General features: G+C 47.5%; 2 protein-coding genes across 3 annotated transcripts; one reads left to right on the top strand and one right to left on the bottom strand.

The window, feature by feature from the left end:
- Nucleotides 1–1,482: 1,482 nt before the first annotated feature.
- Nucleotides 1,483–4,336, bottom strand: mmgt1 (membrane magnesium transporter 1). Its single transcript, XM_088597216.1, has 4 exons — nucleotides 4,159–4,336; nucleotides 3,253–3,305; nucleotides 3,036–3,139; nucleotides 1,483–2,529 (listed from the first exon to the last, which is right to left on the bottom strand). The coding sequence occupies exons 1-4, from the start codon at nucleotides 4,319–4,321 to the stop codon at nucleotides 2,370–2,372; spliced, it is 480 nt and encodes a 159-aa protein (XP_088453342.1). The 5' UTR covers nucleotides 4,322–4,336; the 3' UTR covers nucleotides 1,483–2,369.
- Nucleotides 4,337–5,327: 991 nt separating this feature from the next.
- On the top strand, nucleotides 5,328–25,623 carry LOC148654029 (sodium/hydrogen exchanger 6-like). 2 transcript variants are annotated; one of them, XM_088597210.1, is made up of 16 exons: nucleotides 5,328–5,776; nucleotides 7,324–7,523; nucleotides 9,646–9,723; nucleotides 10,153–10,229; nucleotides 10,421–10,533; nucleotides 11,066–11,171; nucleotides 14,427–14,573; nucleotides 16,223–16,323; nucleotides 16,816–16,904; nucleotides 17,270–17,383; nucleotides 17,682–17,793; nucleotides 18,180–18,333; nucleotides 18,781–18,811; nucleotides 19,045–19,130; nucleotides 20,141–20,246; nucleotides 21,715–25,623. In XM_088597210.1, exons 1-16 carry the CDS (start codon nucleotides 5,497–5,499, stop codon nucleotides 21,985–21,987), a joined length of 2,067 nt encoding a protein of 688 aa, XP_088453336.1. In that variant the 5' UTR covers nucleotides 5,328–5,496; the 3' UTR covers nucleotides 21,988–25,623. The 2 variants fall into 2 exon arrangements, with proteins under 2 accessions (XP_088453336.1, XP_088453337.1); XM_088597211.1 differs by having other exon boundaries at nucleotides 19,048–19,130.
- The last annotated feature ends 1,097 nt before the right edge of the window (nucleotides 25,624–26,720 follow it).

Below are 26,720 nucleotides of genomic sequence, written 5' to 3' on the forward strand. Positions count from 1 at the left end.
ATATACAAGTTCTTGTATTAGGAATTTTGCATACCCCAGCTTGCTCTCCATGAGACACACAGACAGGGAGAGAAGCTGGGGGTCAGAGCGCAGGGTCAGACATTTTATACGGCGCCCCTGGAGCAGTTGGGGTTAAGGGTCTTGCTCGGGGGCCCAACGGAGTAGGATTCCTCTGTCGGCCGCAAGATTAGAACCGGCAACCTTCCAGCCACAGGCGCAGATCCTGAGCCACAGAGCCACCGCACCGCAAGTGACAAGTGACAATCATTCAGATCCCCCCCATCCTAACTTGGAACAAGAGACGTCCTCTAATTCAAAGATTTGAACTCAAATCCCAGATATTACCATTGAGAAGACTATGAAATCAACAAACATGTCTTGATGGCTGCAGAGTAAATCCATTCCAGGCATTCCCAATCCCAATCCCGATCCTGGTACCTACACATCTGCTGGTTTTTGTTGCATGTCAACACCCCATTAAATAATCTTAAAATCTTTAATTTGGACTCCGTCAGTCCCTCAACATGCAGGAGGTTACCTTTTAACCAACGCATTTCTTAAACAACTTAAAATCTCCAATCGTTGAGCAGAAAAGGAAATTACAAAGTGCCCATCCAAGCAAATTGTTTGTTCAATTAAGAATTAAGTACAGAGCTCAGCTGCAATGAAAACCAGCAGATGTGTGAGTTCCCAGGACCAGGACTACAAGAAAAGAAAGCTTTAAAGAGATTGCCTTAACACGTACAGCTTCTACAAAAGGAAGCACCTGCTGAATGGTACTTGGTACTAGAGGTCATGCAGCATTTAAATGACTCCACAACACTAGGGACATGCACTGCTTCATACAGTCAAAACTGGGAACAGCCATATCACCCAGCTCACAACTGGCAGCCCACTGAAGCTCAGCAGGTGTGAGCCTGGTCACTACCTGGATGGGAGACTTGTGGGAAAAACTAAGGCTACTGCTGGAAGAGATATTAGTGGGGCCAATAGGGGCCACTCACCTGCAGTGATACTGTGCTGTGAGAAGGCGCCATCTTTTGCATGAGACGAAAGATCCTGACTCACTCTGGCCATTAAAAATCCCATGGTGTTTCTCGAAAAGAGTAGGGGTGTTACCCCGTTGTCCTGGCCAAATTTCCCAATGGCATTTACCAATCATGGCCTCCTAATAATCCCCATCTTCATCACTCTCTTCACCTCCTGAGAGCTTGTGTGTGGTGAGTGTACTGGTGCACTCTGGCTGCTACTGCATCATCCAGCTGGTGGTGGAGGAGGAGAGTCCCCATTACCTGTAAAGCTCTATATAAAAGTGTGAGGAATTATTATTACTACATGTACTGCTTAAATGTGGCCTTACGAAGATAGCGTGTTACATGATGCATACAGTACAAGACACAAATTACAACAAATACAGCAATGTTAACCTGTGCAAAGAGTACTGAATTTTGACCTCCATAGTCTAAAAATGACAATCAGAAATTTCACATATTGACTTTATTTGTTTATTAAAAATGTATAGCAGGCTCAGATGAATCTGAAGTTTCAATGGTTCTGCTGAGAATATGGTTGACCACAAGTATAATGATTGGAAGTCATGAATAAAAGCTGGGTTAGGTAACATTCCTTTAGTTTTGAGTCAATAAAAAATGAAAACCGACTACTTTATTTAAAAATTATGCATATTTACATAAAATGAAAAAACGTATCCCCAACACACTGTTTTTCTTACTTTTTACAACTGAAATGAGAAAAAAAAACACATTGCTGCAATCTAATTACAATTGCCTTACTTGCCTACTTTCGTTAAGGATTTCCAATAACAGTTTTACATCATAAGACTAACTTCTGCATTCTAAAACCCAGAAGATTAACAATTAAATACCATCTGTGGAAAAACAATCGGGTTTACAGTTTCCATCCAGAAACTTCACATTGCATTTGTTCTGCCGAGTGTGGGGGGAGAAAAAAAAAGAAACACAGTTGCACAGATAAAACATTTCAAAGCTGAAGCTTTGGAAACGACATATTGAGAAGGCAGTGTTATCGGTTGGTGGGAATAATAAAGGGATTCATGTCATATCCCGAATAACCCATTCACTTTACAGCTGGGAAGGAAGGAAGGGATTGAGGTCCTTTTACAACCTTAAGCCACCAGACCTTTATTTACAAGCACGACACCCCTATAGGAGGGCAGCTGGCACCGTCCAATACAACATTTTAACCGCTTGTCGGACTGGGATGTAAAATCGGCACAGCACATGTATCGAGATGTTTCTCTTTTTCTTACGTTTCATTCCCTCCCCCCCCCCCCCTTCACGTCCATGAGCAGTTTCCATTTTCACATGGCCAGGAGAACACCCAGAGGCTCAGTGGTGTGATGGCTCCAGCTTCCGAAGCCGCAGGGGGTTGGAGGGCAGGGCCTGCTGGCTGGGAAGCGAGGCGTTCTGCTCCGGGGAGCGGAAGAGCACTCTGCCACGATGGTTGAAGAGATAGAAGGAGGGATGGTTCCGCAACGTGTCGAATGTCCTGGGAAAGCAGGCAAGAACAGGGAGGTTAATACTGGCTCCTAGGGGCACAGTGGATACAATGAAATACAGCACAATACTGTATTTCAGTGTTTGTATTCATAATTAAGATTAAAAGTGAATTGTGTGCATTCAAACCAGCCTGTATACCTAGCTTGTAGCATAAAAGGGAGCTGACATCAGCAATCATTCTGTGCAGATCAGAATGTTAAACAATAAATGTATCCGTGACTATCCCTTGATTTCAGGCTTCTGCTATGAATATGGCACTGAACAACAGCAATGTGCTTTTTTTCATTTTACATTTTACTGACATAAGCGACTCACAGGCCCCAGGAACCCTTTTAGATTTAGGACTTGTCATTTACATGAATCATATATGTAATCAATACGGTTTCAGAGTTTGTGACGTAAAATAGGTGGAGTTGGGCTAGAGGGGCTGGCTTAGCAGTGCAGTGCATGTAAATTCTATCATCTAGGCCCTTCCTGATGGCGAACAAAACCTACTTGTTCTTTAGCTCCGATGTGGCGTCCATGTCTTTAAACTCCCCAGCAATGTGCACAATGCCATAACAGGTCACTACGAAGGCCAGCAACGTTTGAAGAACTATCTGTAAATGCAGAGGAAACAAAGAACAAGCCTGAGAATGGTTTACATCAGACGATGTAATTGTGTACACAATCCGCAATGCCGGCACGGCGTGTGAGCACATCACACACTTACGTCACCAGGGAGAGTTTCATTCTCCTTCTCCGTCAGTCGCATGTAAGATCGATCTGGAAAACAACGCACATTGAACAATCACAGCCCCAGTGCGCTAACTCTTTGCACAGTGAAATAGGGTGCTGGTACGCGCCTCGGGATACGTTTTGCATCACTTGAGGATCAGAGGTATTGATTACTTTCATTAAGCAAATTTACAGCAGTATCTAGCCAACTATTAACACTAATAGGATATTTCACTATCCCACTGGGCACATCTGATTTCCATGAAACTAAGCAGTTTCAACAAACCGGTTTTGTGCCTTACATCTGCGTATACACACTTTGGTGCTTCTAACTGGTGATGTTATGCATTGGATGAGCTACTCTGCCTTGACTTTTTTACAATAAAAATAAATGACTATTTTGGAAAATTACTCTCGGCACCACGCCACCCAACCAGTGTCGGGCTGTTACTATTATCGATATTCTCTACTGCCAACAGCGATTTGAAGTAACAAAATACAACAGTTTCAAATTCACATTTCTTTACATTAATGTCAACACCAATAGAAGCAGCGCAACGGCTGCGCTGAATATAATTACCGGTAAATACCACATTTACATGATTTCATATTCTAGCAGTAAATAAAAAGCTTTTAAAATCATCACGAGTCCCAGCACACCAAAGTGAAGATGTTAAACTTCAAAATTCAGATGTTTTCCATAAAATATGTTGAGGTACCCTGTAATGTTTGGTGTCATCTAATTTAAAAGGAGAAGGGAGAGCGCTATTCGACGCAGATGGGGCCTGTCTCTCTTTGCTGTTAAATGATGTCCAAAACTAAAAAAAAAAAACAAAGCACTGCCGCAAGAGACCCTCAACATAAACACGTCAGTGTGCTTTTCTAATATGATGTAACTTACGCTGAGCCGCCGAGAAAGCTGCATGCGCTAAAGCGAAAAGTCCGATTCCGACAAGACCTTTCCAAACAGACGAAGCCATCTTCATCCAGGGAGTAACAGGGAGAGAGCTGTCAATGTAGCGCGATAAAATGTCGTAGGCACAGATGGCTGGGCGGAAGTACATGGCGCGTAATGATGACGTCTCGATAGGCGCTTGGGTCCGGACGAATGAGGCTAAAATTCAATGTAACTCTGATTTCAAAACGTAATATACAATACGGCTTCTCGTGTAAAATGGAAACATTTAATAAAATATAGTTTAGAAACAGGAATCTCACAAAAATAAATTAGAAGCGTCGGGATAATGACAGCATCTAATTAGTGCGAATATTTGATCTATAATATTTGATTTGCAAACCCAACGGGGAAACCTGATTTTTCACTAGATAATTCCAATTCATCAGATTACGCGACAATCCGGTTATATTATCCAAAATACTATATTTTTAGATCGAACCTGACTACCAATAGGATCTAAAATATTCACAAAACCATTAATGCCCCAAAAGTTTACACAACGTGTTTTTGCATATTCCACAATCACGGTCCCATGTAAAAATAATTCAAAATTCTGTACAGTGACGAATTGCTTTAATGTTTTTGTGTGCTGATTTAAACGAGTTGTTGAACAGTTAATAAACGTTTCGGGTCTTCTTCTTTGTTTACTTTTGGGGGGGGGGGGTCATTTTCCTTCGAAAACCAAACGCGTAGAAAAATAATAGCACGGTCGTGCTATCTGCGCTAAGGTCTTCATTATTCTAAATCTTGTTGCTTCACACGAGGGTTTTTAGTATCAGGGTCGGGAGACACCTGCAACAAAACATTGTTCTTTTACAATGTGAAATATCTACTAATAACTAGCACAATCTGCCCAAGTCCCTTCTGGTGCGCCTGGCGGCCAACACATCCTTACATACTGTAAAGCAGAAGCTTACGATCAACAGTTGTTTTATAATTTTATAATTGTTTTATAATTATAATTACAATGGAAAAAATATTCAATTGGTTCTTATTGAGAGGGGCTTACAGAATAAATGGTCGTCCAGTCTGCGGGGGGAAAAAACGTGGAAATTCTCTTATCCAGTTAGTATGATGAGCACAAGTAATTCTCTCTCACTCTCTCACACACATGAAGTTGCGAGTCTGAGCTCCGCTTTGCAGCGCTGGGTCACATGACGAGCTTCCCCGGGCCAGCTGGGAGGAGTGAGGGAGCCGAGCAGGACCAGCCCCGACCAGCCCCGACCCCGGCAGGCGGCGGAGAGACGACAGCACGCATCAGGGGGCGCCGTCAGCACAGCCATGGGCTTCAAAACTCAGCAGCCGGCGGCCGCGGGGGTCTCCGGACGCCTGGCCCTGTCCGTGATGGCGAGCCTGCTGGTTTCCCTCTGCCTGAGCCGGGCCGAAGACGCCGGCATGGAGAACATTGTCACGGAGAAACAGGCAGAGGAGAGCCACAGGCAGGACAGTGCCAACCTGCTGATTTTCATCATGTTGCTCACCCTCACCATCCTGACCATCTGGCTTTTCAAACACCGCCGGTTCAGGTTCTTGCACGAAACTGGGCTGGCTATGATTTACGGTGAGGATCCTTCCCGAGCGACCGAAACTGCGGCGCCGTGATGTCGGATTTATGGGGAACTAGCGAGAACTCGCGTCTCTGTATTGCTTGTAGTAGCAGTCATGTGCGGTACAACTGTGCCCGTTGTTATGCTGTGCCATTTGTAGCGTGTTTACCGACAGGTCAGGGCCTTCTTGTGTGAGTTTAATGTCTCTGGTCCCTGTACGAATGTTGAGCCTGATAACGTTGTTGCTACAGCTACCACCTACTCCTGTTGTACATTTGTATCTGGGGGCTATGCACTGCCAAAATGCACTCGTTATTTTTTCAGACGCTAACAACATCAGCGCTGTGATTGAGCACAATACGAAGCCAGAACAGTTAATAATAAACCCCTTGCGTAGAAAAGGGGAATTTTCCAGACGGTTGGATGGATGGGGACTGGAAAACTTGGTATTTTATTTTCTATTTACGCAAAGAACCGCACTGGAAGGTTTTCTTCTCGAGTCAAGACGCGATGTTGGGGGATTAAGCAAGGCTGCTAAATGTTTTAGAATTTCCCTGTAACACGTAACGCTTGAAAATAGCGTCACTGTCCGAGGATAAGGTGAGATATGTTCGTTTTTACGCATTAGGATGCTGCTCAGCGCTCATACCCAGCTACCTTCTCAGTTTTCAAGTTGGGTTTCCCATGACTGCCCAGGTTAATCAATTTCCTTCCCAAGCAGAAACCAAGCGAAACGCTTTTTTTGTGTATTCACTGAGCTGAATACGTGTTGCAAAACTGTTCTAGAGAAGTATTGTCTTTGCACCATCTCCGTGGAGACACAAAAAAGCAATTACTGAAGATCGCCTTGCCGTGTTCAGTTTCGCAGGAGAGTCTGGTTTAGCCTCATTCCGGGCAGCAGTCTTCACAAACCTCTTCCGTGAAGGAGAACTACTGTCTCGTCCTCCGTGCTGAGCAGCTCAAACACCGGGGAAGTTTTGTTTCCGGCAGCGGGCAGAGGAAGGTGGCAGAATGTGTCGGTCCTATTTTTATATTTAGTGGTATGCGGCTTATTTGCTGAGACGGTATCGGTAGTTGAATTAACACATTAATAACTGGTAATCATATTGCCCTTACAAAATGTTAAGAAGGTGTGGCGAAATGGCATGAACTCCGGTGATTAGCGGGTATTTGCATGGTTTAGCAATGGAGCGCTATCAGAGTACAGGGGTTTTGCTTAAGCAACCATGCCTTGGTGAAATGTCTTTTTGCCTGAACAACTTGTGGTCCCTGTGACACCCTAGGCTGAGATGATAGCACTACAATGATTTGACTTTGTAACCCCTCATATAAGGCCAGGACTAAAGGTTTAGTCACCCTTAAATTGCTTCATAATCAAGTTTAAAAGCCTGTGGTCATTGCTTTATGACTTACCTTGGCCTTAGCTTCTTAAAAGGCTTCTTCTGCCATACTGCCAGGTATGTCAGGTTCCAGACCTTGGAGAAACCTGGGGTGTTTGAGGGGACCCCAGGACGAGGGCAGGGAGATGGGCGGCACCCTGACTGTGTGTCCGTGTCCGCAGGTCTGCTGGTGGGCGTGGTGCTGAGGTACGGGATTCATGTGCCCAGAGACATCAACAACATGACTCTGAGCTGCCATGTAAACGCCAGCCCAGCCACCCTGCTGGTCAACGTGAGCGGGAAGTTCTACGAGTACACGCTGAAGGGCGAGATCAACGCCAACGAGGTCAGCAACGTGCAGGACAATGAGATGCTCCGAAAGGTAAGGTGGACTGCGCCCCGCCCTGTGACCCCTGACCCCCGACCCCTGACCCGCGGCTGGGGGAAGACAAGCCTGCTTTAACCGGCCACACTTCAGGCTCTCTCACCTGCGCTCGCTTCTCTGGGCCTCTTGTGGCATCATCTGTCCTACCTGAGGTCACGCAGAGCTTGGTCCCCAAGCCCATAGCAAATTAAAGTTGCAAAAGGAACTTTAAAAAATGTTTCAGGTCCAAATTTAGCTCGGGTACATACCCTGCATGACTTCTCTTGTTCCCCTTGATTTTTTTTTTTTTAGACAGTTATTACAAGACACTCCCAGCTGCATCCCCTGTTGTTCTGGCGCTAGTTAGAAAGCACGTCTTCAGAAGTATTCAGAAGTTGCAGGCTATGTGCAGGCCCCTCGGGACACCTGGTGAGACTTTGTATACGTCCCTGCGTTTCCATCATGAAGTCACCCAGACGGGCCTTCCTTCTGGAAACTCTGTAAGCACTCTGTGGGGTTGCCTTTGACATCGTGTTAAGGCATGTGGATTAGGATTTTTAAGGAAACTCAATCATTTTCCGTTTTTTTGTTAACGCAGATAAACATGCGTGGGTAAAAACGCACCCTGTTGTCGCAAGACTCATTCATGCCCTTCGAAGAAATCTCTGTCCCGTCTGCCTGTCGTACAGTTAGCTGTGTACAGTGTCAAGGCTTCAGTTAGCACTGACAAGGCGCAAAGTCCTTGAAGAATTAAATACGTTCCTGCCAACTTTACGTGTGTGACATACACCCGACAGAGGAACTCCAGACCTCTGCACAGAGCATTTAGCAGCAGCAGGTGTTCCAGGTTTAAAGACTATGGGTGTTTGTGTGGACACTTGCATGGGGCTCATTCAGTTCAGTTTATTGCCATATGGACAAGTGCAATTAAATCCTCTTTTTATGTGTTGGCATTTGCAATCGTAGGAGATTTTTGCACACAAGTGTGCTTAGTACATTTCAGAATGTTGCACTAATTGTTAAAGTCTAGTGTATGAAATAATTACGTTGTATTCAGATCTCTTTTGTTTATTTAATATGACTTTTACTTCTAATCTAAATGACATTTGCTAGTTCTGCCATGGAAATTTACACAGTTCCCCTCAGTGCTTCTTCCTAATTCACTCTGACTGTAACAATACCTCAGGGGCACAGGTTGAGTGAGTTATGAAATTCAAATGTTGTAACTCCATTATGCAGTAGTGAATGGCTTGTAGTGTGAATCAAACACACTATGTACACTTACACATCCTGGAACGAGCTGGGTGTATCAGGTTTCCCTGCAGCTGCACTGCTGGTGAGAACCGCAAGACCAAGGCCCGGATTAAACACCAGTTTGATCCAACTCGTGAATTCCACCCACCGGGGTCTGTGGAGGTTTTCCTCTGGGTGGACTTGAGAGAAGCCCCCGGCGAATGAAAGACCACCATGGGGTGATGCGTTTGGAGTTTGACGCTGGCGAGAGGGTGGCGTTGTGGTTTGAGTCGTGGAAACGCAGGCTTACTGTCCTTCTTGCTGCTGCTCGAGCAGAGCTGGGTTCTGCTGGGGCACAGCACGTGGACTTCGGGGCGCCCGGTTTTTCCCCCCCAAACTGGTTTCCAGCTGGGGAAGGTTGTCCTCCTGCCTTGACGGGCATCGGGATCGTGCAACATGCATTCCTGCCAAGTGGCACTTTGCATGACGTTCTAGTTACCTCGTTGTAAGGAACAACAAACAGGCTTTCTTGTGGCAGATAATTTACATATCCGCTTGCTGTCGGCCCACCGGCTTCCGTTGAGGCTTGCTATTTGCATTGGCATTAGAAATCACTTTTACGAGCTGTATTGGGTTGTGCCATACCTGAAAAACATCCTGTATTCCTGGCTGGGTTATATTCAAATCTAGTTCTTGTTTCCACTGAAAAAGCCTACGTTTTGCCTGCCCATGTAAAAAAGGTGCAAAATAATTGAAAAATCTCACGCCCTTGTAAAAGTTAAAGGCCTGTTTGTCGCATCAGTTTGATTTTTCTGTGTGGGTTTTTTTTCTTCCCTACATTTTATATGATACCCGGGAGAGTGGATTCCTGTGTCCTTGTGACTCTTTTTTTTTAACTTCTCTCCAGGTGACCTTTGACCCTGAGGTGTTCTTCAACATTCTGCTGCCACCTATAATCTTTCACGCAGGGTACAGTCTGAAAAGGGTGAGTAGGTTTTGAGTCCGCGCAGAAAAGGGCGAGTCTTATCTTCTGGGGAAAGAATGGGGAAAGTCGTTTCGGTCACAAAATTTGCTTTTGCAGTTCCAGTAGGACTTACAGGGCTTCTTTCAGAGGGGAAGTGAAGGACAGTCCTGCATCACAGAGCAGAGGAGAGCGGGGGGCCTTCAGGGATGGAACCCGGCGACTCCGCTGTCGTCAAACCAAAAGGAAACGGGAACGAACGAAAAAGCAATTGCCAAAACACGACTAGGAGCTATGCGAGATGAGTGATGAGATTTGACCCCCCCCAGAAGTTTGTGATTGTATAACTGGAGTGTCCTGCAGATCATATGAGGCTTAAGCAGTAGTTTCTGCTCGTTGCTGTCGGAGAAGTAAAATTCATTCAACCATTTTATCTTCTGTTTTCTGTTTCAGAGACACTTCTTCAGAAACCTGGGGTCTGTCCTGGCTTATGCCTTTATTGGGACTGTCATATCCTGTTTTGTCATAGGGTGAGCAGAGATTGAGTAGGTCGTTATGGCCTCTGAAGTGTGTGTGTGTGTGTGTGTGTGTGTGTGTGTGTGTGTGTGTCTTCAATATCTGAACTGTGACATGTTTTCTTCTGCTAGGAGAGTTGGGCTGGTCAGTGAGTTTTAATTCCTTCTCTCTTCGGTCCTTTCCTGTTGCCCGCATTCTTTAACAGGATGATAATGTATGGATGTGTGATGCTCATGAAGAAGGTCGGACAGCTGGGAGGAGACTTCTTCTTCACAGACTGTCTCTTTTTCGGGGCCATCGTCTCTGCCACTGACCCAGGTACCCCCTTCGCCCCGGGTTGGTCTCCGCTGTCGTGTTGTTTAATGTCTTTCCTGGGTTTGTGATCATCAGGGCAGTGAAACCTTACAGTATACGAAGGGTTGCAACTGAGAAGAAGCCGTTGGAATCATCGCTCTGGTTTGTTTGCGAGTACAAGCAGCCCGGCACGCGGTTAGTTCTCACACCACCCAGTGCAGGCTCGTACCCGAGTCCTCGTGCTCCTGCGCTCCGTCAGGTCTGTGTCAGGAGGCGTGTCGCTGGGCTGGCGTGCCGCGTGCAGTCGGGCTCCGACTGTTGCTAATGCTTTCAGAGAAGCTCTTGGAGAATGCGTTGTTGTGTGTGTGTTACGGCTCTGCCCGACAAACTGCAAACAGGAGGTGGGGGCGTGCAGATCTCCGGTACTGGGAAGAGCGTCGGCGTGATCCGTGGCGGCCAATCGCAGGTCTCTGACGTGGCGGGGTCTGGCGCTGGCAGCAGGGCTTGACCAAGTGTTTCTCTCCCCTCTCCTTCGGGCTGCCCCCCCCCTCCACAGTGACTGTGCTGGCCATCTTCCACGAGCTGCAGGTGGACGTGGATCTGTACGCGCTGCTCTTCGGCGAGAGCGTCCTCAACGACGCCGTGGCCATCGTCCTCTCCTCGTGAGTCCGGCGCCCGGGCGGCTGTCTTGTCTGTGCGGCTGGGTACCTGAGGCGGGAGGGGCGGGGGTTGCAAATCGCATGTTCTGTGCCAGCCTTAAGGTTGGGAGCTGCTCCGGGGCACTGCCCTGAAGAGCTGGTAACGGAAGCGGCCTGCCCGCCTGATGTTGATAACAGAGTGGGCTAAAGGCTGCTGATGAGTGTGCTTGTGCTGTGGGTGTAAAGAATAACTAACCCCTGACCTGACCGTTGTTTGCTTGCAGAATTCTTATTTATTACGGGAAACGCAGGGCCCGCGAGGGGCTGGGGAAGCAGGCCGCAGCCTCGGCGCTGGAGTGGGGTCAAGGCGTGTCGAACGCACGGGGGATGTCTCCCAATGGGTGCTGCTTCAGAGCAGACCAGAGGCCACGTAACCCTGGAGTGCCAGGACAACACGGGGAGCAAATTACCAGTGAGCCGTGCTTTGTGCGGCCACAGCTCTGATGGAGTCAGTCGCGACGGCCCCGGGTTCTCGCGAGATCTGGAAATAGGAAGCGCTATAAAAGTTACTCATCCTTCTTGCTAGACCTTGGAAGGAAAAAATGTCCCGGAACAGTCCTAGAAAACGGGGGGGGAATATCGCCTGAATAACTGAGATACACCCCAGGTTTCTGTGTACCGAGATGGGTGGTGAAAGCTGCTCATATTTACACCGATGAGCTAAATCTACAGTCCTGCAGAATGGTCATGTAAACAGGCGGGGAATGAGGCAGGGATCAGTGGGGTGCACAGCTTGTTGACGACACTGTTATGAAAAGCTGCTGAAACGGAAGACTCCTGGGACTTTATCCAGTGAGGGGACTGTGGGAAGCCTGAAGATGGAGGTCTAGATCAGTTGATCCTGATTAGCAGTACTCCGGAACGTGCTTGCCTAAGTTAACATCAGGTACTGATTTGCAACAGATTTTGCTCATGTTAGTGTTTGAGGTTCTAGGTCTCTCTAACCTTTATGGGTTTTTTTGCATAAAACGGGCTGATTGCATGCGAGGCTACATGAAAGTCTAGCTGTCCTTGCAGGAGGACGATGTGTAGCTTTGCAACGATAAGCAAGCGTCCCTGTGGGTGATGTGAGCAGGAAGGAGGAGCACAGGCAGGGAAGCTGTTTTGCAAGAGGAGTCTGCTGGGTAGCTTTGTGCCCAGTGCAGGATACAGTCTCTGCTAGTTATGCAGTTTGGGGAAGAAGACAAATCCCTATTTTTTTTCCTGGTAATTTGCTCCTTGTGCATTTAGTGTGATTGGAATAGACCCCCTGTGTGCTCTGTTAAATTTTCCACTGATTAGTTTCCTGATTTGCTTGTGCAGGCCTGCAAGCATTTACTCCACACTTTTCCAAGGCCTGTCTGTTTCTGTCATGACATGTACTCCTTTCTCCCAACCAGCGGTGTCTGAGTGCAGGCTGGTGTCTCTTACTGGAATTGCACTCTTTCTGACAGTGGCTGCACACACTCAGGAATTATAACTCAGTTTTCCTGGGCTTGGTTTGCTGCCCTTTTTGTCAACATCAGAAAATACAAGAAAGATATTTGCTAATTGGATCTTTTCTTATGGGTAGATTCATACAATAGATTCATGTGTTTGAGGTATGAAGGGATTTTGCAAGATTACTAACCTACCACTACATAGTGTCTTTCCGAATAGGAATAAAAACCGAAATTAGGCTGTTTTTTTCTGTAATGGAGTTTGTTTATTGTTAACAGTCAGAGACAAAGCTTTGAGGTACTGTGCTTTGTACCTACTGTCTAGGCAGTTTAGGTTTTAACTTTATTTTTTACAGTGCAGGCTTTTTATTATTCCACTGTCTCTTCCCAGAAGGCTTGGAGGCTTGCAGGACTGAGATCAATGGTTCTTAAATGCGTTGTCACTAAAGAGCTTGTCATCCCATGTGTTGTGAGTCCCAGATAGCGGCTTTACCCCTAGATAAGCAGGCACTAGTTGCCCAGCCCCTGCATAGCTGCACCTCTGTAGCTTATAGCCACATCACTTAGTGTAAATGATAAGCTCTGATGGGATGAATGGCTTGTTCTTGTCTTCAGCTTTCTTCTATTGTAGTCCGTATCTTTATGTTGGACAGGTGAGTGGTAAGATATTGGCTCCTGTGTGAACTATGCACAGTGAAAACCGACGTCCCAGAATTTTCAGGCCAGTCCGTTTCAAATTGGATCTCATTATGTGATCCAGCTAATGTAGCAAAGATAAGTGGGCACATAATTCATTTTAGAATCCTACATATCTTTATACCATCCAATTTGGAATTGCCAGATTCACAGGAGATTCGCGGCATGGCTCTCATGCATGTAGGGGCATGAATGGACCCTGCAGCCGCACACGGGAGAGTGAGGATGTGTAGGCGCCACTGACACGCCCACATTCAAGCCCGTTGTCTTCTAATGCATAACAGGCAGCCCAACCTTGTACATGGGGGCTCAGTGCCGATTGGCGAGGAGGTGTGTTCCTGTGGGAGACCGCAAGCTGTGTTGCTGAGTCACAGTGAGAGGACCCAGGCTCGAACCCATGATCATACAGCTCAGCCTGCACTCAGGCGACCGCCTTTACTGGTTGAGCCTCCCAGGAGGCCCTCAAAAACATTGGGGGGGGGGGTACAGTTTGAACCGGCGTGTATGAAAACAGACGTTTTTTCTCTTTAAATTCACTGGGGAACAGATGCATTTCTAAGAGAGACGTTTTGTCTTTCTGTATTTTGCTCTCTTTCAAATGCCGTTTAAAGGAATGCACCATTATCTTAATTAAATATTGCAGTGCCTGGTACAGAGTGTGCTAGGGTACTGCTGTCTTGCATTCTCCCTTTTCGCATTTCCTTCTAGTTCATGTTTTCTCTGCGGTTTCTGCCTGGAGTGACGTGTTCCTTGACGTTGTTAACTTCAGACCGCCTCTGTTTTAATCGTCTGAATGGTGATGGATCGAAGTCCATGTTAAGATATCTGGCTGTAATCACCTGCAAAAAAAGATGAAAAGTATAAAACGTATCACCTTTGTGCAACCATTCCTGCAATCATTGATGTCTTCACATCTTTAAATCTTGCTTGAAACCAATGGCACACAGACTGGGCGCAGAGTGTGCGTGCTACAGTACTCGAGCGTTTTTTTCAGATGATTATACCAGAGTCTTTGGTGACACAGCGGCAAATACAGTATCTTGCTCTTGCTTGCAATCCTCGTGGTTGATGGAGAAGACTTACAGCCGTCTCCCTGGGGTTTCAGGTCCATCGTGGCTTACCAGCCTGCTGGAGATAACAGTCACACCTTCGAGGTCACAGCCATGTTGAAGTCCTTCGGGGTTTTCCTGGGAGTCTTCAGCGGGTCTTTTGCCTTGGGAGCAGCAACAGGAGTGGTGACTGCCTTGATATCCTTCACTGATTTCTGATGCATGTTGTGTGTCCTTTTTTTTTTTTAACCGTTCTTCATGTGCATGGTGCAACAGACATGTGATTTGTACTACTGTCAGGAGAACGTTGGGGAAATTCAACTAAATCAGTTGCTTTTTATTCTTCGGAGACGACAGTAAGACCACACTGAAGCAGATACACACACACGGGTCTTCAGCATACTTCAGAAATACACATCTGCAAGCAGTCACAAATGTTTAGCTGCTTTCAGAATTATGTATTTACATTAAAGAGCAGGCCTGGAGAGAATGCACAGCCATTATTACTTCTGGTCTCGAAATCATGCTTTGTCATGATGTGTAGTTCTGAGGAAGATCTATTAAGGCTGAAGCATTTACAATGGAAATGCATTGCAAAAGACATTTGCATATTGGCAACTAAAAATTGACGTTTTCACTTATTTTTTTTCTTCTCCATTTTTGTCATTTATTAAGCAAATAGGCTCAGCTGCAGCCTTGCTGGTCAGAGGAGGGAATTGTAGTTTCCTGCTCCTTCCTGTTATACAGCATTGTGCTGCTCCTTGTGTTCCCTGCAATGGAGCCAGTCCTGCAGATCACACTTCATCTATAATGATCCTATAGGTGTGCCAAAGCTTTGTTTTACTATGTAATTGATAATCACTTGCATTTGTATAGCACTTTGCACCCTAAAGGACCTCAAAATGTTTTACATATACTGTAGGAGCGGAAGTACCTCATCCACCACAGCTCCCACCAGGGTGACACAGAGCAGCCATTATGTAAATAATATAAATAATTCCTTACACTTCTAAAGCGCTTTCCTGGACACTCCACTCAAAGTGCAGGCAGTGGGACCTCCCCTCCACCACCTGGATGATGCAACGGCAGCCAAGTTGCACCAGTCCACTCGTCACACACGCCGGCTATCAGTGGGGAGGAGAACCGAGTAACGGAACCATCCTGTAGATTGGATCCACATGGATCTGTTGAATCCATGGATCCATAGATTATGAACCAGGAGCTCTACTACAGAGCAGGGGTCAAGCAGAGAAGTGAGAAAAGCTTGGAAAATTTAAGTAGAGGAACTTAAGGAAGTCAGATTAGACCCAGATCTCATGAACCGTGCCATGGGATTAATCACCCACTAGCTAGGGCCCTGGTGTCACGTCTCACTCGACAAATGGCATCTCCTGAAGTGCAGTGTCCCAGACCGCCAGACTAGGGAACTGCACTGGAAATTCTGCTCCTCCACCGTCGATTCCAGCAGCAGTCTGGCGTGTCGTTGAGAGTCATTGCGTTCCAGGAGTGACCAGGCGCAGCCTTGCTCACATGCCGAGAGAGATTGGGCAAAACGGTGATAATGTTGCTGTGCAGTCTTACAATAGCTTGGTAGTTCATTCGTTGTTGGACGTTGGGCTTCGGTGTGTCTCTAGGGCAGAGGAAGCAGCTAAACACACTTCAGTGTCCTTTCACAAGCTGGTCTTCGGTATCGGGACCCCTGTAGGCCTGTCCAGCTCCAGAGGGTTGGAGGGCTGGGGTCTGACTGATTTGCAGCAGTGACCGCTGTTCCAGCGATGGACTGCCATCGCCCTCTTCTACAGCACTCCCTTTTTTTTTTTCCCTTGACTCTCTCCCCTTGCCCCCACGTCACCAAGTTCACCAAGCTGCGCGACTTCCAGCTGCTGGAGACGGCACTCTTCTTCCTCATGTCCTGGAGCACCTTCCTGCTGGCCGAGGCGTGTGGCTTCACAGGTAACCAGCAGGGGGCGCAGGGGTCCTGCCTGCCCGCAGCAGCCACACAGCCTGCTGTCCTGCCCTGCCCTGCTCCGCCCTGTCCTTGCAACAGAATTCCTAATCCCCCAAACAAGCTTAAACTGAGGATGTGAGATAGTGAGACTGTGTTGGAAGCAAAACACGTTTCCGAGGGAAGGTTATTTTATCAGAAAAGGGCACGTGGGCATCCCCTTTTCTAGAAAGACTTCTGCAAAATTAAAAAATATATATTTTAAAGCTGGGGTGATGTTCATGCGGGCATATAGGCCCCTTCTGCCCCGTACAGAGATGATTTGGACTGGAATTCTGCCAGGGAATGTGCTGGCAATGATTGCCTCAGCCGCAAGGGTGGGGTAAGTGAGTTGCATCCAAGATAGAGGTGGGGGCAGGACACCCAGGCAGGATGTTACCCAGTTGTACCAGGCTGGTGTGCACTTAATGCACCACTCTCATTCCGCTCTTCTCCTGCAGGAGTGGTGGCTGTGCTGTTCTGTGGAATCACCCAGGCGCATTACACCTACAACAACCTGTCCCCCGAGTCGCAGGACAGGACCAAGCAGGTATGGCTCTGTGCACCTCAGTGTGACGGGCGCAGGTCGGGTTTGGACAAACTCCCAAGCGAGGAAGCATGGGGGTATTTCTCTTAGGTTTGTAGACGGGTGCATTGGACTGCGCAGGGTTGTCAAAATGATTTTAATTGTTCAGTCCGGTTTTCTTTCACCCCCCAGTCTGTTCCCTGTTTGTCTGACGTCCAGCCCCTGCCTCCTGATCCCAGTCCCCATGTTCCCAGATCTCTCCGGATTGGCGTCGGATTCACAAGTGCACTTGTGACTTGGTGTAAAAGCAGCTGTCAAGCCTATTCCTGCGTTTCTGTTTCTCCCCTGGGTTGGGGACTGACTTGTTCGTGTTGTGTTTGGATTCCTAGTTGTTTGAGCTCCTGAATTTCCTCGCTGAGAATTTCATCTTCTCCTACATGGGCCTGACACTCTTCACGTTCCAGAACCACGTCTTCAACCCCACCTTCATCGTGGGAGCCTTTGTATCCTGAGCCACATACCCACAGGCAGGCATGTTTGCCATGACCTGCTTCTGTCGTGCACATAATGTGAGGAAACCCTACAAATACTGTTTCTTCTGTGGTGAAAGAAGAAAAATAGCACATGTAATATCCTTTCTCCCAGATTTATGGTGTTTTAGAGCTGTATTCTAATAATTGCTCTGGTGACATGACTGATTATATAAGTCATTGATAATTTGGCACATGTCTATGCGGTCAGTGTAATATGGCTGCTGCCAGCTTCCACAGGGACTTTTCCTTAGCAGCGACCCCACCCCAGCTGGCTGTTTTCCTGGGGAGAGCTGCCAACATCTACCCCCTCTCCTTCCTGCTGAACCTGGGCAGGAGGAACAAGATTGGCTCCAACTTCCAGCACATGATGATGTTTGCAGGTACGGCCGCCCACCCCCCCGTCCCCCTCCCCCCGCAGTGTGTCTCTGAGTGTGGCAGAAAACGGTTAGGTGTGAGATTTTGTATGCGTTCTTGCGGTCAGTGTCTCCTCCAGCTCTGGATTTTTGTAATGTACTGAACTCATCAGCAGCCATTTCAGTGGCATTGTGGGACTTTCTTCACGGTCCCTCTCACCTCCTCTTTCACCGGGGGTGTGATCGAGTGGACAGTGTGGGGGGTGTATTTTTGGGCTACAGTTATTTCCACATATTTCGGAGGTACAATCGTATCACCGAACCGATGCCCGCCCTGATGGTGAGAAGGTGCTGGAGAGTCTGGGCCGAGCAGTGTGACGTTTGTCAGAGTGATGTGTGTTGTGGCGCTCCAGGCCTGCGGGGAGCTATGACCTTTGCCCTCTCGATCCGGGACACCGCCACGTACGCCAGTCGGATGATGTTCTCCACCACGCTGCTCATCGTCTTCTTCACCGTCTGGGTCTGCGGGGGCGGCACCACGCAGATGCTGTCCTGGCTGCGAATCCGGTGAGCAGGGAGCGCACCCCACTGCCGGTGTGGGGAAACGGAGGGGTGGCCCATCCCGGTTCTGGAGGCCCCTTGTGTCTGCGGATTTTCCGAAGTCTGATCAGCTGAGAGGAGCTGTTTAATTGGTTTAGGTCATTAAGACCCGAGCGGTAAAATACACTGACCCCCCAGAACCAGGACTGGACATCCCCGATTTTGAAAGAATATTGACATATTAATCGGGTAATCTCTGCCAGTGTAACAGCAATAATGTAAGTTTGTAGTTTGTTACTAGTGTGTAGAAGTGTTTTTTCACACATTTTATGACAAAACATTCTCAGTAAGAGCATGTTTTCTCATGGTCATGAGCTATGCACTTAACTCGTGCAGTAGCCTGTCTAGCTACTGTCTGATTTTAGCTTCTGTGCTTGAATGGATCTCAAATTCCTGTTTGTTGTACCTCAACAGAGTTGGAGTGGATTCGGACCAAGACAACTTGGTAAGTACAGAACATTTGGCTTGGAGTTTCGAGGCAGCAACTGTAAAAAGCTGATGGGTTGATAATGCATAAGACTTTTATCTTGAAATCATCCCTGTAGTAAACAAATCATTCTGTGTGAATCTTGTGAAAAGGCCATTTTAAGTTTCCCGATACACCTGTGCTTTCTAAATTTGATCATTTGACTGGTCCTGCATTACTGATGCCTGTGGGTTGTGCATGTGTTTCCAAAGCAGGCTGTTACAGATGGAGGAGAACGGAGAAGTACCAAACAGGAGAGTGCCTGGCTCTTCAGGCACTGGTACAATTTTGACCACAAGTATCCTTTGAAAAAGCATGTTTTGCTTTGGCTTGCCTAAGGTTTCTCAGTAGGGGGAGCACCTGCACATCAAGAGTAGTGCTTTAGCTCCAGTCTTAATCTGAACGTTCTGGGAAAAGTAAGAACTTTGCAATGCTGCCCTCTGCTGGTGCTACTTGTCTATATCACGGACATGCTGTAGTACATACAAAACTGATTGCAGTTCGAGATGTATTCTCCCCAAGGGAAAATTTGTTTTGCAGAAGTGTTGGACACGGTTATACAACAGAAACATCCATCACTAACAAAGAGTTCAGGACACGTAGTACTTCAGGACATAAAAGAACTATTTGACATTATTTAAAGAGTGCGATTGCGAAGGAGAGAAACGATTATTTCTATGACGCTGGTTTCTACAACCTCTGCAGTCTGCCTGTTTATTACAGGTTGGAGAGGGGCTGCATTTTCCCTGCAAACAATGAGGAGTTTCATTGCTCCATTCAAGAATATGACTTAGAATGGGCCTGGGATGACATTCTGGGTTCTCTGCTTAGCTGACCAGGGCTGTGTCATCAGCAAACCTAACAAGAGGTCTATCTGTGTGATTGCTCTGACAATCACCAGGGGACAAGTCGCAGCCCTGCGATGATCCATTGCACCAGCCTTTACAAAATAGGTGTTTTGAGCTCTTTCTTTTCCAGAATCCATCCCACGCCGATTTGTAGATTAGTTGAAGAAATGAAATCGGTACCTTTCTAATGCTATATATGTAGACTTGCTGCTGTGTACTGTATGTAATTGCTTAGTTTCTGAAAGCAATTAAGTTTTATATGTCCAACTGCAGAAAAACCTTGCACAGGCATGGAAATAAACTAAATATTCCTTTCCTGAACCCGGTGTGCTGTGAAACACCTGGTTTATTGTTAAGTTAGTTTTGTACGGTTCAGGAAGTGTTGGCTGTGTTAAGCCTAGAGGCGACCGGTCTTGACGCAGGTGGTGCTGCTGAGCTCCTTGACTCTGCTGCTCTCCAGCTACCTGAAGCCCATCCTGACGCACAGCGGCCCCCCGCTCACCGCCACACTGCCCGGCTGCTGCGGACCCCTGGCCAGGTGTCTCACTAGCCCCCAGGCTTATGAGGTGAGAGGTGCCCCGAGTTCCTGTTGCGCCTCGGACGGGGAGGACCAACGAGAGGGATCCGACACAAGTACACAAACTCCCCCAGGGCCCCCGACGCGGCGAACCCAGAAATAACCCAGAGGGCGTGACCTGGAAGTGCATTTACAACTGAAGACGGAGGGGGGGGCACTTCTTTACACTGAGGGTTGTGGGAGGGTGGAGCAAGCTGCCCCCGCTATGCTGTTGAAGCTGCTGCCCTGGCATCTTTCAAGAAACTGTGGGATGAGATCCTCGGATTAATTAGTGACTAACTGTCTAACGAGGCTGAAGGTCGGAGTGGGTCCTCTCGTTTGTCACCGGTCCGGTGCTCCTGCGTATGGAGCAGGGCTTCGCCAGGCCCACGGTGGTGGTGCAGGCCTCTCGGAGGGGCGCTAGAGTCAGGCTCCCAGAGTCGGGAGGAGGTTGGAAACGAGGAGCAGCTGCGGGTATCCTTCAGCGGGCCGTGGACTGGAGCGGAATAATAATCCGATTCCATCTGGGGGGAGAGGGAAGGAATTCTTCGCACATGCCCATGTTTAGAGGTTTTACCGTTTTGGGCCGTGTTAAAAGGAAATCTGGTTTTGATTAAAATAGCAGTTTCAGTGCGTTGTACTAAGGACCTGGCGACTTCTACACAGGGAAACACAGCATATAGGCTTTCCCTGGTCATGCTCCTGGGGTATCTAGCGAGCATCAATGAATAATCCTGTCTCGGAGCTCAGATTAAAGGGCAGCATGTGTACGGATTTAGCTGTTTGTTTATCAAGAGGGCTGTTGTCTGCAAAAGCTAGTTAATCATTTTTTTTAAGAAGAGGTTGCAGTTCACACCACCTGTCCTTGATGCCTACTGTGTTGTGCAAACTCTGTTTCAATAATTATAGTTATTTCAATAATCAGCACTATTTTTGTTTGGATATTTAAATCTGCGCGTCTCGGCTGATAAATCACGTGCAGGCGCTTTTGTCGAGGTCTGTAGGGCCTTCTCGAGTGTTTGCTGATGTTCTCCTGGCCTGTGGGTTTGAAACTTATCACTCCACCCACGGTCCTGACGTCTTGGCTCTGAAGTGCGAAGCCCGACTCCGAGGTGTGGATACCGGTTCGGAGGGGACAAGCGGTCGGACAGAGGGGGAAATGTGTGATATGCAAGAGCATCCTTGAACAAAGTTCTTGGGCTCGAGTCCTAAGATGGTCGCTTGAAACTGAAACTTTAATTGTTTTCATTGTTCTATGAGTGTTGCCTTTCAGCTGAAATAAATGTTTCATATAACACTGCTCCTTCTCCCAAACCCCCTCGGGTCACAGGTCACAGGTGAAAGGGCTCATCTTGGCGGTGTGGCGCTTCTAGCTGCAGGGCACTGTGGAAGATCTGTTGCTTTTGCCCTGTGACACCGCTGTCTTCTCCGACCTGGTGCGCTCAGTGTTGTTTTTTTTGTCTCTCCCTCCGCTGAAGAACCGGGAGCAGCTGAAGGACGACGATTCGGACCTGATCCTGAACGACAGCGACATCAGCCTGACGTACGGCGACGCCACCGTCACCACCGACTCCTCGGGCTCGGCCGCCGCGCACCGCCCCGGCCCCGCGGGCTCCGCGGGCTCCGACGAGGCGCTGGACAGCGAGCTGGCCTTCGGGGACCACGAGCTGGTGATCCGCGGCACGCGGCTGGTCCTGCCCATGGATGACTCGGAGCCCTCGCTAGCCGCGCCCAGCCGCCACCGGGAGTGAACAGACCGCCCCCATCCCCCCATCTCTGCATTTCTCACGGATGGTCCCTCTTTTTTATTCTTTAATCCCTAGACGAATTCTCCGTCCTCCGTCCCTTCTGCCTGTTTTTAAACCCCTCTCGTACCTTTGCGATATTTATATTTTTTCTATTCTTAAAAAGTCGTCAGTGTTCGTCTGCACAGCTGTCGCCTGGTCCGCCGCGCGGCAGCCTCCTTCTGCAGAAAACGTCCGAGTAGCTCGAGAAGTGTTTGCTGTCTTGAAAAACATGCATGTGTGTCTCCCGCTTTTTCAAAACGGGGAAAGTCAACACCGCAGCCGAAGCTAAAGGCTGCTTAATATTATTATTCGTATTTGCATATATAACAAGGTGTGCTATAACAGCTGCAGTTTGTTCTGGATGTGGAACGCATGGTCATTAGGGTCTTCTGGTGTGCTTTGATGAAGTTGGGTTGTAAGGTGTCTGTTCAGGCTGTAGGGTGTTTTATTTGCTTATGTCCGTGCATACTTGGCAGTTTTGTGTCAAATACTCAGTACGTCGCCTACACTGCCTTCCCTGTGAGTGGCATCGACGGCATCTGGCTGAGAGCCGTGTTGTTTCAGTGGAGCTGCGTTGCTGTGTGATTGCATTCAAGTGCCTGTTGAATATGAGAGTACATCGATCCTGCCAAATGCAGGAGTTCTTACCATGCGGTACTCATGTGCACTCAGTGCACTAAGCCTGTAGTTGTGTCGTGACATTTTTGCCTCTGACTTACATGTTACACGTCTGAGACTCGTCAGTCCTAGCCTCCTGACCTCTGACTGTGACATTAGTTTTTTCTTCCCCCACACCTTGTTATATGACATTTGTGGTGTTTCCAGCTGTCAAAAGGTACCGTCATCCTGTGGACTAATCAAGAAACAGACCAGTCTGGTTTCTTCTGATATGTTTTGGGTTTGTTTTTGTTGGAACATGAAAAGCTTCTGAAATCCCCCACGCTTTGACATCCCTCCCCCCAAAAAAAATACCAGGAATGCGTTTGCAATTCTGTTTCGAAAGCTCCTTCAAAAGTCCCCGTAGCTCGTGTCTTGGGCACTGGCTTTGCGTTGCACGAAATATTGGCAGACAAAAGCAGATTTTTAAAAATGTTGAAATTGGCGCTTGGGATTTCTAACCAGACCATCTCGAAAAGAAAAAAGCAGAACCAAGTTGGCAAGGAATGATCTGTCCTGGGTCCTGTGGTGGCGCAGCGCCTGCTGTCATTCAGAAATGTTGTCATTGACTTGACACTTTTTTTCTGCAGGCATCTAACATGCGAAGCTCCAGTGGTCCTCAAGATAGTTTGTTGATGGTGTCGTACAGGGTCCTCGTCCTCGAGTCCTCGTTCTTGCGCGCGATCTCCAGGACTGCAGAAGACCCGTGTTGTGCAGTAGCTACCTGCAGCTGTTGTCTCGGCCTGCCTGACAGTGAGATTTGTCTTTGTTGGCCATGTCGTTCTTTGGCGGATCTAAAAAGCCGAGTGCGAGTTTGTTGGCGTCCGCTCTGCGAGACCCGGAGAGAGATCTTGGGATTGTGAGAATGTGAGAATATCCCAGTGGAAGACTGAGGTTTTAAGCAGGACATAGGAGGGAAGAGGCACAGGGGTGTTTTTAGGGATCCGTGTGTACAGAAGTTACTTCAGCCAGATGGAAAGGTTGTTGTTTTTTTTAGGGTAGGGGCAGTGGCAGTGTTGAATGGGGGGAGGCATCAGAGGCTCAGAGTAAAAAACAGTGAATAATATCACTATTGTATGATCTGTTGTGTTGTTCTGTGCTTTGCTTATGTCATCAAAGATTTTAACAACTGTAGGGCCAGTAAGCATTCACTGGGTCAGGAAGTGTTGGTGTATTTCTTTTTCTCTTCACAATTTCAAATTCCCCCTTGTTTTCATCACCTGCCCCCACAAGCTCGTAGTTAATATAAATACCCTTAGTACGTGTCACCTGGGGGCTGTGCTGCTACTCATTGACCAATTTGAAGTTTATGACGGGTCACCAAAAGCAAACCCGCTTCATGGGAATTGTTTTCCAGGCCCCGGCCCTGACTGACGTTCCTAAAATCCCCTGTTCCCGCTGATTTGCATATCACAGCAGGACGCTTAGGAGTGAAGGAAAAACAAACCGTCCCCCGGGTGGCCCTGCGCCGACCTGTTCAAGGGGGGGGATTTGCGATGCATTTAGCCGACGAAGCCCAGAGACACGAGTCAGTAATTGCAGTAGACGCGGCGGGCTTGGGACTGGAACTGCAGGCTGAAAGAGGAAGCGCTGATAAGCGGCTGTTGTCGCAGCCCGTGTTGTGAGTGGTGCAGGGAGGACAAGGCCTGGTCCCTGCTGAGCAGCGAGCACAGCCTGACTCAAGAGCGTGTGCACACTGATAGCCCTACATGTCAGTGGCCTCAGCCACTGGCATCCTTTTATCGCCTGCTGTGCAGGAAAGGCATGAAGGCTTATGCTTTTTATTTTATTCCTTTTTTTTTTAAACTCAAGCATGCATCTTAACCACAATGGCTAAGGAAGCCCTTATAACTTGTTTGGACTGGGGAGGGAGAAGGGGGGGCTCAAATATTAAAACACTTGGCACTTTTGTTGTTGTTGTTGTTTTGTAATGTCTTTTTTTTGTTGCTTTGTGCAAATTGGTATGCAACAAGTTGTGAAGCTGCTGCAGAAGATTGAGCTCGGAAGGGGTTGCGTTGTTTTGTTTGGAGAAGTCTCTTGCAGGCTGCCAGTGGTTTGATCTTTTCTTCAAACGTCTTTGTGAATTATTTCGCCCGGCAGGTCCTGGGCAGGGTGTGACTTGGGCTCCTGCCTCCTCCCACAGGGGTGTTTGTCCCGTAAATGAAACTACAAGTCAGATTAGCACAGTTCCCCTGTTGTGGAGGGTCCATTTTGGGGAGATCGGTTGTCACCTGGAGCTGAACAAAAAATAGTGAGAAATATCTATTTTTTAAGGTCATTATATATCGTATAGTATTAGGTGTAATGGTGTTAACAAGCTCCCTTGTTTTTATGAACTGGTTTGAACATAAAAGAGACTGACGTACTGTATTTCCTCAGAGGGATATCCAAGCATCTTCTTCAGAGAGAAGCTTGATTTCTTATTGGAAAGGGCAGCTGACTGACAGCCCCCTTAGCTCTGCTGAGGTGTAACCGCCTGAGCCTTCCTACCTTTCCCCAGGAGAGCTCGGGGGCGGCCAAGGTCTCCTCCTGCTCAGATCACGCCCTGGAGTCGCAGGGAGCCCCGAGTCTGGGCCACAGAGTCAGTCTGGTCCCCAACACTGGAACAGGTGCTAAGGGGAGAGGGATTCCCGACAGAAGTTTCACAGGCAATAAAGGTAGTGTTTGTACCACATTTGTCATTTTATTTTATTTTCCTTTCCGATACGTCATGAGCACTTGGCTTGCACGCTATTGTTAATGTTCAAGATGTTGGGTTCTGAAAGGTGGATCTGGCGGCGCCGGGCTTTGTGGGTGTTTGGATCCCAAGCCTGTGCTTTTGTTTTAAACGAGTTGCAGTTACTGACTTGTTTCACCCACTTTATTGTAAATACCCTGTCACTGTTGATGGCACGTGGATTGGTACTGTAAATAAAAAGAAACCATAATGCGTTTGTTTAAAAATGACTGCTTCCTTTTTCTCAGAACCTGTGTACATTTTTTTTTCTTGCTCTGCTCCATCAGCACACAAGCCTCTCATGCTGAAGATTGGTGCTTCTGGTATCTTTTTTCCACACTCTTATTTTCCAGGAGCATTAAAGTGGGGTTAAATAGGCAAGCAATCTAAAGGTTAAAATGCAGATAACCATGACCTCCGCATAAGACAAATGACACTTTGGTGTCACGCGCAGTATCTCGGGAAATTAAAAAAGATAATGTGCTTTGGAATGTGCAGCGTGTTCGCTTTAAAGGCCAGCACAAGCCCCTCCTGCATGACTGCGTGGTACAGTTCCTGAGAAGTGAGATGCATGATCATGACTGACAGTCCAGTTAGAGATTTAAAAAAAATAATAAAAAGATGCAAAATCCTGGAATGCAGGATGTGTGTGTAAATCCTGAAATATTACCCTGCCTGACATTATGACCCACACTTTTTTTTTTCTTCTTTTCCTCTGCAAACCACTAATTCATCTCTGTCTCGAGAGGCAGGAGTGGGAGATGAAAAGCAGGTTTCTTCGCAGCTGAAGCCAGTGTGACTCTGCACATGCGTTGCCAGTTACCAAAGCCCTTCCCCGGTTTGGAGAGAGATCAGGTGTCAGGCTGCCGCTCCTAATATGGCAAGAATTCTCCTGATCTGTTCATGTTTGTTCAATGAAACAGCAGGGGGGGGAATATTAACATTTAAGGAAAGCTCCAGTTCCTTTTTTTATTGCTAGCTAGAAACCCTTCTGTCATGGTCTTTGCAGAATTCCTGACAGGAGATGTGAGATTCCAAGAGCTCTGGTTTATATTCCTTTAAAAGCCCAGGCCAGCATATCATCACCTTCTGAAATGGCAGGAATGCCTTCCTCTCCGGTCATGTATGTCGCACTGCATAACGTCCCTCTTGGGTTTAACTGATTGGACACCCAAGCTGAATACAGGGGAGGCTTTCTGTCTGGATGCTGGGCTTTTTGGTCTACTGAAGGCGTGTGACGGGGGGGGAAAGGTCACAAGTCAGAAATGTACGACGTTAAGTGTTGAAGACAGAAAGATTGCCTCTGTCTCCACTGTGGGTTTGT

This window comes from Lepisosteus platostomus, chromosome 10 (assembly GCF_059453375.1).
Source record: "Lepisosteus platostomus isolate fLepPlt1 chromosome 10, fLepPlt1.hap1, whole genome shotgun sequence".
Lineage (NCBI taxonomy): Eukaryota > Metazoa > Chordata > Actinopteri > Semionotiformes > Lepisosteidae > Lepisosteus > Lepisosteus platostomus.